The sequence below is a fragment of the Manacus vitellinus genome, unplaced genomic scaffold, assembly GCF_001715985.3.
Source record: "Manacus vitellinus isolate BGI_N305 unplaced genomic scaffold, ASM171598v3 scaffold_39_pilon, whole genome shotgun sequence".
NCBI classification, from domain to species: domain Eukaryota; kingdom Metazoa; phylum Chordata; class Aves; order Passeriformes; family Pipridae; genus Manacus; species Manacus vitellinus.
The window spans coordinates 4,316,428-4,328,740 of NW_021940534.1; the positions used below are offsets into that span (position 1 = coordinate 4,316,428).

The 12,313-nt window shown below is 38.3% G+C and overlaps 1 protein-coding gene across 1 annotated transcript in view; it reads left to right on the plus strand.

Annotated features, from left to right (window-relative positions):
• CAP2 (cyclase associated actin cytoskeleton regulatory protein 2) overlaps positions 1–12,313 on the plus strand; it is a 68,305-nt gene that overhangs the window by 27,710 nt on the left and 28,282 nt on the right. The window contains 1 exon segment of the mRNA XM_008922283.4: positions 4,418–4,495. Within this exon segment, the coding sequence (XP_008920531.3) occupies positions 4,418–4,495 (78 nt within the window).

A 12,313-nucleotide genomic window follows, 5' to 3' on the forward strand; every position in this document is an offset into this window, starting at 1 on the left:
CAGCCTGCCTACTAAGCAGAAGGAGGTAGCAATGAAGTGTCGCGTTTCAAAGACTATAAGAAAGAACTGGAATGGTGATGGACTGAACTTATGCATTCTTAATGAGAAGAAGCTCTTCTAGTACTTTGATGGGATGCATGGAAAGAAGTACTTCATGCTCAGAAACAGTGAAACTCTGAAAGCTATTTTTAAAGCTGTTGCAGAAAGAAGGAAGTAACTGTGGCAGAAGTCTCATAAAATTCTTCTTGTAAAATGCAAATACTGTGTTAGCATGATCCTTTGATTAAGATTTAAATTCAGAGGTGACAGATGTAACTGCTCTGATCCCTACACAGTTATAAGCTTTTTGGACTGGATAAATTTTGGGCATACAGCACAAGCCTTGCGATCATTATCTAGTCTGCTGACCGCTGAATGTTTCCAACATCTTGTAATAAATTTCGGATAATAAAAAAAAATGCAAAAAACCACCCTTTAAATGTACCACGTGTAACTCAAGAGAATGTTACCATTGGCTTGGGTGTCTTCAATAGCAGAATATTTCTTAAAGACAGCTCCTAGACATTTTGAGAAAGTGGCCTTGGCCACACTTTGCAGTAGTGGAGAAGGAGTAATACAAGTCTGGAGGAAAAGTGCATCCTGACAGTTTTCACATCTCTCAGACAAGCTAGAAACATGTATAAAGCATACTCAAGGAATGCCAGTCTTTTAGGAACATCAGTGTGTGTCATCCAACAGTCTTATCTCCAGCTCTGACTAAATTCCAGTACTTCATCAGAAAGAGATGAACAATCAGACAAGAAACTATTTGTTACTGTATGCTCTGAGTGGAGAAAAAATTCCTGCTTGGCCTCCTTGAGTGACCACTGGGATCCCAAATGCATGTGTTTAATGCAGTGCAAACAAAGTGCCAGGCACATTTTTCAAACCTCATTGGTGTTACAGCTCAGTATATGTTTAAGAACTCAATAAACAATCTTAACTTTCGATATCTAAGGACTCTTTACTCATGTTTATTATCTGTTTGATCAACATCTAAAACTCTCTCTTAACATAATTCTACCTCTTTATAGGAATTTGAAAGGTCTCTTCTGAACTTCACTTTTTGGATTGTTGGAAAGCTTCTAAATTTGAGACTATGTTTACTTATGACCCAGTTTTCAGACTTTTTCTTCATTCTCTATTATTTACATTGTCTATGAGAAAGAATCCTCATATTCCTCAGCCACTCTGTTGCTAAGCAAAACAAGTGAAACTGAAAATTTATCTTTGTATGACAGATACTTATTGCTCTAAACAAGTAGGTTGTCTCTGTGTCAATTCTGATTTAAGCTCATAATTTTTAATGCAGGTGAATAATGCTTTGCACAGAATTCCAGAGGAGGTTCTCTCCAACAGTACTAACACTTCTGTAGCTTTACTGAAAATACTTTGCTACATCCACTGTAGAACTGCATAAGCTCTTTTCACAAAGCAACCCTCCTGGCTTTTACACTTGTGTTTTCCAGTCTTCAGTATTTCCAATTAATCAGTTCCATGTTTATACCTAGAAGGGGCAGCAAGGGAGGACTGCTAAACTCTATCCAATTCATATTACCTGTGCCAACAAAATCATCTTACCCTTCTCAATTGATGAGTTAGTCCTTCTTGACCATGTTAAAACCTCCTAACTTTGTGTTTCCTATGAATTTTTTGAGTGCACACCTAATTCTTCCCGTTAGGACACTAATAACCATATTGATTGCTCCTAAAGCTAATCTCTGAGAAACACAACTAGCAACTTTCCTCCTCTCAAATAACACCACCTCTAATATACACTATTATTGCCTCTGTTCATCCAGCTTCTTATCCAACTGAATAATTTTAATACTAGTTTGCATCACTGCCACTCAAAGTATGAGTTTCCTATGAGTACAATAAGCATTTTATATGATATCTAAATATACAAGATCTGACACATTATCCTTTTCTAAGAAATAAAGTAATGATTTTAAACACAGATGATGTCGTAATTTCTCCCATTTTTAATATTCATATGTGTTTTTAATGACTTCTTTCAAATCTGGTTTAAATGTTCATGGTGCTAAGGTCAAACTAACAGCAATGATATCACTTGACATCCTTTTCCCCCCTTCTTCTTGGGCATATTTGCCCAATTCGTCATTGCATACTTCTGTCATCTAGTACCATCTCCAAATGATATATCTTTAAAATCTTTTCTACTTGTTCTTCCATCTGTCAGTGTCTTCAGTACTCTAGAAAAAAAATAATACAGACCCAATGATTTTGTCACACTAAGCTACATATATTTGACTTCTCTTTCAAGTGATCTAATTCCCATTGATTTATCACCATTCTCCTTGGCTATCCTTTCAATATCTTTGTGTACATCAGTTCCTTGAAATTAGAGAAAAGCTTTTATTCCACAACAGGTAAGCTGTACATTAAAAATAATGTAGGCATGCCCAGCTTACCCTTCAGATCAGTGTCATGGCCCTACTTCATTGCTTTATTTCTTTATTGTTCCAGTAGTTAAAAATAATATGCCTTTGTTTTACTTTTCTGTGCAAGGTACAGTTCAATAAGACCTTTATCCACCATTCCTTTGCTTGTACATATTATGATGCATGCAGAAGAATTCTCCTTTATAATCAAGGTTTCTTCTCACTCTTTGGAGGTTTTGTATCTATTCTTAGTATGTTGCTTTAGTTATTTATTCATTCAGAGACTCTTTCCTACAATTTCTCCCTCCTGCCTAGCGCACATAGATTATTTTCATTCTTAATGTAAATCCATCCTTTCCTGCATTCAAATCATTAAGGTCCTCAGAGCAATCATGTTCTTTCACTGATTTTTATATTTTCTAAAATTTTGCCTTGTACCAGGCCTTAGCTATAGATTTATTTTTGTCCATCTTGCAAATTAAGAAGCTCTGAATTCATTCATAATCACTTCCTCCCCAGGAGCATCAGTTTTTGCTCAGCTGTTCTACAAGGTTCTCCTCACACACTCACAACCCCCCCCAAGCTTAAAATAACCCAAACCTTGTTGTTTTATGAATTTCTGTACCAAAAAGTCAGTCATCTGAAATGTCTAAGAATATCTAAACCTTGCTATTATCGATGGTATTTATGTCTCTCTGGAAAATTTAAGTCTCCTATGCTCATACAAGTTCCCTTATTATTTATTTCTCTATCTATTTATAGAGATGATTAGACCCTTCCAAATCTCAGCCTGTCAGACCATATTATCCCCTTCTCTCAAATACTGTCCAAGTTAGGTCTCTTTTACCATCTTCCATGTACTGATTTTCATCCTAACAGATCATGTTTTATTCATGCCATTACATTTTAAGATGAATAAACACAATTTGGCTGTTTTACTTTTCTACAACTTCAAATTTCCTGACTTTTATGTATTTTAAGTTGCATCCATATAGGCTTGTATATAAAATTTCCTTGTTTTCTTTTTAGATTGAAAAAACCCCAAGGAAAAACAGCATGAGCTTCCCCCACCCTTTCACAAAGTGATTATAAATGTACCTATTCATATTAGATTAACTTAACAGCATTTGGTTTGGTTTGATCTTTATTTAGCAATATACACTAGCTATGAATCGTTCTTTTCTATACCGGTAATGCTTTCTCGTAGTCACTGCTGATCTACCTGGATGAGGTATAGGGATGCTGAAATTCTGATTCTAATCAGAATGTACATCATTCAGAATGTACAGAAAATGCGTAGGGTTCAAATGAACAAAAAGGACCAGAAATTTGATGAGTAGGGAACACCCAGGAGTATAGAGATTTACCTCCCATCCCCACTGGTAGCATGTAAACATGCTGTACCCAAATTCTAGAGTTCTGTGAGGGAAAATTGCCCAGAAACCCTCAACCACAATCTCTCGTAGCCATCAATCTTAGAGTCTGCCTACAGATGACAGGCAAGGAATTATTTAGAGTATAGTCCCTCAGCAAATGTGCCAAGCTCAACTCTTCTTAAACAGCACTACAGCCTAAGTTCCAGTTCAACAGAAAGTTTGCAGGTTGCTGTTTGCAGTGGTAATAAGTTCTTACCCTGCACTTGGGTATAAGCATCACCATTAAAATGCCTAGACATCCTCTGAAGTGTTAAAATTAAGTCCTCCTGTGACTAATCTTAGAAATTATAACCAAAAGCCTGCATATCAACTCACTGTATTTCCTATCTGAGAAATATAGGGAACTTAATCTTACACGTAAAAAAAAATTTATAGCTAAGTCAGTACTGCAATACATTACTTCCAGTCAACTCTGCTGTGATTTAGATGAGAAGCGGCAAGAAAGATTTGAGCTGTCACGCTTGACTCTGAGCTGCCAAGAAGAAGCATTGGAGGTTACAGGCTAAGGTTTAATTTGTATTCCTCCTTTTGTTACAGGCAGAGATGGTACGTGCTGCTTTCCAAGCGCAGAGATCTTTCCTGGTGTTAGCATCTCAGTGTCAAGAGCCTCAAGAGGTAAGGAAAGTGACCTACAGTTTCAAGAGGCAGCGTATTTAAAAGCCTGTATTCCTATATGTCATCGAGTTCTGCATTTGCTTTTATTTGTTACGTTATTTATACAGCACACTTAGAGGCTTGCTTTCACTTTTATAAGCATGGTAATAATCAGAAAGCCATGGTTCAGGGTTAAGAACCTTTTCTGTACTAATACATATAAGATTGTTAAAGAAAGCAAAAGAGGTTTCCACTTCGTGGCTGTAAGTGGGATCAGTGTTTCTCTGGAAACTGGAAATGCCATGGAATAGAATGGTTTTTTGCTAGCCCCCCAGGGATGCTCTATGACAGACATTAAAGTCAGGGTATAAGCTAGTGAGAGAAAAATCAATACTGGCCTGTAGACTCAGTATTCTCCAAGCTGAGGTCCAGGTTAGGCCAATTCTGGATGGAAGGCAAAGCCTTTTGTCAAGAAAATGAAAAAACCACTTTTATCAAGTTGATTTATATACTTATTTTAGTGGCAACTATTTAAATCCTCCCCTCACAACTAGAAAGCTCAGGGAAGCTGTGGAGTTGTTATGATATCTCATTTGTAGTTTCTAGAGGGCACAAGGACAATAGCACTGCATCATTCCTGGGAACAGCAATCATGTAGCCCTTCTGTGGGACCACCCTCGAGCCTTCCTTCTTGGAGCATGCAGAGAATGAAGTCTTCACTTGCAGTCTCTCCATGGCCTTCAGTTCAGCATTTTTGCATTAGCTCCCCACTACAAAATGCATTGAACTCCCTATTTTCAAGTCACAACTCTCTGCACATGATATAAATTATTGATTTTTTGATGTCACTATTGTTCTTAGAGGCACAAATTAAAAGTTTTTCTAATCAGTATGTCTCAGTGGCAAGGGTACTCAAGGAAAAGAAAAAAAGCACAGATATTTCAGGCAAGACCGTAGATTTAGAGTTCCAAGCAGGAAGGGATCAGTTGTTTTTCCAGCTGTCCCTGATCTGAGAGAGTAAAAGTGGGTCATGATTCACAGAGAACAGGCAAAATTCCCATTGGTACAGGCCTCAAGCAGTCATTTATATTGGCTGTGAATACAACTGGACCCAGTGGCCCACAAAACTCTCCATGCTCGTAGGTAAAATATTCCCCAGTGAACAGTTTCCAGTGGCCCATAATGTAATGCAATGTTCTGAAGGGTTGGGATTGTCCCAGCTCTGGTTCGAGTAAAGGCTGTAGGTCATGGTTTGGCCTACTGAGCTGATGTGCTATCAGTGTGATTTTCTCAGCTTTTCCAGTAAGAATGGCAATGGATTCTCTCTTACCTTTACAAATTTCTGACCTCAAGTCAAGGCTGTGAGATTTTTTCAGCTGTAAAGTTTAGAAATTTCATTTAAAAATGGCAACAAAACAAGCTAAAAAAAAAAAAGGAATAGATGTAAAAAGAGATTCTGCAGCAATCCAGAATGACAGTTACAGAAACATTAAGAAAAGCACCAAATAATAAAAACCTTGTCATAAACATCACCAGAGCTTGCCATGTGTATCCGTAAGTCTTAGTTGCACATTATCAGTCTTGCGTAGGTTTCTGCAACTTACTGAAGTCAGGAAAGTACACTTCTATCATTTAACTATCTTTTAGCATTGAGGAAATGCCACATGATATGTGTGTACACATCATTCCAATTTTAAAATACCAGGAATAGTACAGACTAAAGTTTCTTTCTCAGTGAGAACAAACCCAGTTCAGTTACCCAAGGGGTTTTTTTTAAAAACTATTAGGTACATGTCTTTTATAGGCATTCGAACACATATTGCTGTTCATTCTTTTTCTCTTTTTTGCATATATTTCTTGCACAGATACATTCAATTACACTGTGGACAGACCTGAAAATAATTGAAGGCTGCCTATTCTACACAAATTGAACATTTTTTTCCCACTGCAGAGAGTGATGGTTCCCGGCATTAGGCTTTTTATATGTCCATGTCAATGAGGAAAAATATCCCATTGTAAAGCCAGATTGGTTAACCATTTTGAAAAAGCTGGTTACCACCAGCTAACCAGGAGAAGGAAAGAAGTAGGGGTCCTCCCCCCTGCTCCCCAGGACCTTTATTGACATGATGTCATCTGGGCTCTGGTTGTATTTATAGCCTAGAGCCACGGAGTCAGTGTGGAATCCAAACAGGAAAGCTAATCATTAGTGTATCAGAATGCACAGAGTAGAGAAAAGCAAATGAAGATGACAGCATATCTATAAATGCAAGAGAAAAGAGAGTAATTCTGTCATTCAGCTGTCTAGACTGTTTGCTTTATAATGTAAAGCTGTGAATGAGCCAGCGAGTTGCGATTATGGCATAGTAGCTTTGTAGACATTCAGAGACAGCGGTGTGGAGACTGAGGGGATTTACTGAGTTCCTGTCATGTTGGGATATCATACATGGTGCCTTTAAAAAAAAAAGAGGGAGGGGAGAATGCACTGGAAAAATAAATTAGCTCAGCTCTTGCAGCTTACAAACTAATGAATAAGGAATTCAAACAAAAACAAAGCTCCTATATGTATAATAATCCTTGATTTCTTTTTGTGCTCAGCAAAGAGAGAAATGTATATCACACAAAAAGCAGTATTTTTTCCTAAGAAGCCCTAGAATTCATTTAGCTGACTCCTGCTATGAGTCACTAGCAAGCATTTTCAAACAGTTAAGCTTGTTAAAAGTTGCTTTTGCAGAGTTTTGCATCTTGTTAATAACGTTGATTTTTTTTCATTTGGAATCTGTTGCAGTGCGCAGCCTTTATTATCTGTATATGTGAAAATAGTAGGAGCTGGGAAGGTAATTCCAGCTGGCATACCAATCTAGCATCAACTGCAATAAATTACTTCGTAGAGAGCATGTTCTGTTACTTTTTATGGTCATGTTCTATATTTGTATGTGCAGTGGAAGAGATCACATGACAAAATCACCAGTTGATATTCCTGTTTGTGTATGTCCCAGCTAATGGCTGCTGGGTACAGGCTCATTCAGCAAGATGGGTTTTTTCAGTTCATCCACTTATTAGAAAAAATATTATCTGGTGCCAAACTTCAAACATTAAAACAAGAACATGTCTATTATAAATAGTGAAAGAGAGTATAGAGAGTACAAAGAAGATGGAGAAGGAAAAATAAATTAGAGTATTGCTATAATCTGTGAGAAGCTGTTTAAAAAGCTGTTTTGAGACGATATGCTTACATGTTGCTTGGGCAATTCAGAAGACAGGTTTTAACATAAACCTTCACAAAACATTCTGAAATAGTTTGGATCTGAATTTTGAATCTGAATTTTCTATTCCCCATAGTCTAAGCGAAACACAATTCTAATGAAAACATTTTTTTATTTCATTGTATAATAATTTTAAAAGTTTTTAGTGCTCTTGAGCAAGTTTATCTGTTTAACAATGTTTTTTAATTCACGAATACTAATGTATGAAATTGGTGCTTAAAGTCACTGCACTGAATTCTTTGTGAATGGTGACTCAAATACTGTCTTCTCTTCAAGAGTTGTTTGATTCCACTTTAAAAGTTCAAACAATTTTAAGAGTTGCTTTGAGGGAATGAGGGATCCATTATTCCTATGCTGGGAACAAGTTAATGAGGTAAATATTTTTGTGATTCAATATAAATATATGCAGGATGAACATACCCATGGTAAGAAGCACTACAAACAGATTTAAATGGCAGATGCAGTTAGGACTATAAATGATTACGTAATTTCTCATTAAAAAAAATGCTGAGTTCATATGACTGCCAAAGCTCATGGATTTAATTACTAACATTGTGCAGACAAACATTCCAATTAAATACCTAGCTTAAATAGCCAGATTCTGAACACAGGTGGGAGCAGAGGGGTAGAAAAAAGTAAGAGATAAAGGACAACTTTCCCTTTTTTTTCCTAGAAAAGGGACACTCCACCCCACAGAAACCCAAGAAACTGTATTTGAAGTTAAACTTGGACCCATCAGAACAAATCCTTCAGCTTTTACTTTTTATAGCCAACCAAAAAAAAAAAGTATTGTAGCATTAGAATAGTTGTGGCAAAAATCCTTGAATAAAGGACTCATTTTCAGAATTTTTATGTAGAAATCAAAGATGAAGATTTACAGTTCCCTACTCTGTCAGTGTAGGATTGCTCTTTTCTTCTCTCTTCTATTTTAAAGTACTTCAATAACAGGACTCCTGGGACTTCTTATGCTGCATCCTAGCAGGATTTGTTTTCTAATTACCTTGTCTGTCTTATGTTATTGCATTTCCCTCTACTTTTTATCATACTTATGGGGATGACCCTTACTGTTTTCCAAAAGTGTGAACGGCAGGGTACTCCTCACCTGTTAATTTATTACTTTCTTACGCAAAAGAGTTTGAGCTGAGTTTTGCTGCCTTTCTGTCAGCTGGCTGACTGCTGCAAACCTGCTCCTCTGTATCTAGAAATAGCCTAAGGAAGAATTTGCTTCAGTCCTTTTAAGGTCCTCAGGTCCCAAACTCACAGAAAGTGCCAAGAGTGACATGGACAGAGCCTGAGAGTCCAGAGCTTGCAAGGGAACCCCTTACCCTGCTCCTGTTCTCTGAAATCTTGCCAAACTGTTGACATATTTCTGTTATCAGCAAGCCTACAACTGCATGTGGTCACAGCCCCAGTGGTGGACCAATAGTTTCCAGTCACCTTACAGCGTTCACAGGCTCATTTTTAGATTTGTTGCAAACTCTTACTCAGTGTCAGGTCCACATAGCCTCTGGCACCTGTTATCTCATAATTTTGTCTCAAAATCACTCATCCGTGTTTAATCAGCCTCAAGCTCATTGTATATTCAGATCACAGAATTGTTTAGGTTGGAAAAGATCTGTAAGATCATCAAGTCCAATCATAAACTTAACACTGCCAACTCCACCCCTAAGCCATGTCCCTTAGCACCACATCTACGTGTCTTTTAATCGAGGGATAGTGACTCAACCACTTCCCTGGGCAGTGTGTTCCAGTGCTTGACAACCCTTTCAGTGAAGAAATCTAAACCTCCCCTGGTGCGACTTGAGGCCGTTTTCTTTTCTCCTGTCACTTGTTACCTGGGAGTAGAAACCGACCCCCACCTCACTACACCCTCCTTTCAGGTAGTTGTAGAGAGCGATAAGGTACCACCCCAAGTTTCCTTCTCTCCAAGCTGAACAACCCCAGCTCCCTCAGCCAGTCCTCATAGGACTTACCCTCTAGACCCTTCACCGGCTTTGTTGCCCTTCTCTGGACCTGCTCCAGAACCTCAGTGCCTTTTTTGTAGTTAACTTCTGTAAGTATCCTTGTAGCATTTCTCTTCCTTCACTCTTGTTTGCCAAAACTCCCAGGTCAATAAAAGGTGAGTGCATTTGAAATTCAGTTCTATCCTGGGACAGTACACTCAGCCATAGAAAGGCCCAGAGACGCCTAGGGATCCAGGGAATACAGAAAGGCTCAGTGCAACATTTCCCAGCCTGCACAGAATAGAAACAGAAGCAGAGATTCACATCAGTGCACACCTCTAGACTGGCTCGTGCCAGCACCCCCAGGCACAGACTCGCCAGCAGTTCACATTTTGTGCAAGAGTCAGGCTCCAGTAACCAAAGGCCCCTTGTGCTTGTGTACTTCAGTGTACTTGTGTACTCCAGCTCCTTGTTTGACATACCTGCTAAGCAATTCTGGGGATCTTACAGGCCTCTGTTGGAATTCTGCTGTTCCTAAAATAATGTCCTAAATCACCAGGCTAGTTTTCAGTCCCTGTAGCAACAGTCATATTCAAACTGTGCCATGTGAGATCCTACTGAGCTAAGCTGATAGCACACTTCCTTTCTCTTTAAGTATCATATTCTTTATTTCATATTCTTTATTTCTGCTAAACACAAATCCAAACTAGTACTCTCCTTTCTCTCTGCTACACAGTTGTTTCCGCAGATTTATGGATTGCACATAACCTTCTAAAAGGGAAAGCACTGAGGGTACAGGTGACTGAACAGCAGGGCTTTTCAGTTCACAGGTTTGTTTTGGGGTTTTTTTTCTAATTTTACTTTGGTCTAAATCAGACCACAACCAATGATTTCTGAATTCTGAAAGTTATGCAGATTCCAGGACTGCTTAATGAACCTGGCAGTCTTACTGTTTTCCCTAGGGAAATCTCAAGTGAACACTATGCATGTCCAAGGATGGAAACCTGCATCATCTAACATCCCTGTCTCGAGATGTGCCCCACGTGAAAGGCAAATCTCAGATGCTGCAAACAAAGCAACTGTGGCTGAACAGAACCTTGCTACCTGGAATGCCTTGGGCCCCCCTGACATGGGCTATGATCACAGCAGCAGGATTGAGGAGCAGTCAATCAAAAAGTTGAAGGCAGTTCATTGCTGTAATTGTTCTTGTTCATTAGTTGTGGGATGTTGCCTGTGTGCCTGAAGCAGGAGGACCCTTCCTTGTTGAAAATACTGCCCACAGAGAGCTGTAGTGGACAAGAAAACAATATAGAGAGCACTCAAGTCCATTTAAAAACCAGACAAAGTCCTGGCTAAAAGCATTGGTGTGGTTCCACACTGCTGTAAACTGATGCATGCAGTTTGTATGAGGCCCTGGACATCTCCACTGGTTAGAAGCTATTTGTCTTTCGCATTCCTCTCCATTTGCCCTGCCTCAGAGTTTACATTTCAAAATAAACCCACAAATGACTAAAGTAGTAATTTGTCATGTGGGGTTATGGTTTGGTCTTCCCTGGTTTTTTCCCACAAAGGACAAAATTGCTACAGCTGATATTGGCTGTTAGATTGAGAATTTTTGTGCTATCTAAGAGGAATAAAAGCCAAATACCAATTATGTCACTTTGGAAGCACACAAATGTGTCTAAGCTTCTGTGCTGATGAAGCTGACCAGACAGTTCTGCAGATTTGTCTCTCTGTGTCATAGTCCTGCTGTTGCACAGCAGTGAGTTGAAGTGGCAAAACCTGTACTGTTGACCAACAAATCACACACTTGTTATACCACTATGTTGAAGATTTACAGTGAGAGAAAACTAGGCCGTAATAAATTAAAGTCTCTCTGTAGTTAGGTAGGAGGAGAGCTTTGAACCTTGAAAATATCAGAATACTAGAGGGACATAAATGTAGTGTTCTCAGAGAAAAATCTCATTGATGGTCTGTACTGTCAATCAGAAGATGCTTGCAGAGGAAACACTGGATTAAGGTGTAGTAGGTTATACTGCAATTTGAAGAGCAGAACTGTGGTATCAAATGTGAAACACTCTGTAAAGAGAGATGAAGATAGGAAGTGCTAAAAGAAAAGTTTGACTGCTGCCAACAAAAGCTGATGGTATTTTTCTGTGGAAATAATAATTACCAAAAAAAAGTAATAATTTGAGGAATCCAGATGCAGTATTGAGACATTCAAAGTTACCAACTAGCTTGGATTCACCTCTGAAAAAAAAATACATTTTCTATATACTCTAATAAAGAGGTTGTTCCTCAGCCTAATCTGAACACTGATTCCACCCAGACTCTGAATACTCAGCTACAAGAAAAAAGACTTTCTTAAACCACATATATGCAAAAAAAGAACAGACTTAAATTTTAAAGTCTTCTTTACAGATTTAAAAAATACAAAATATGGGAAATTACAGTTAATCAAAAGCTATTTCAGTTCTAGAATCTTAGCCACTCATAGCAGAAATGCATATCATTGTGATCACTGAAGCTACCGGTATCTTATTCCTATAGACATAGGATGGAATTCTGCTCGTGAGCTTTAACTTTCAAGGTAGGAATGCTGTGTCAGGTGTCTTTCTAAGCTCTCTTTACAG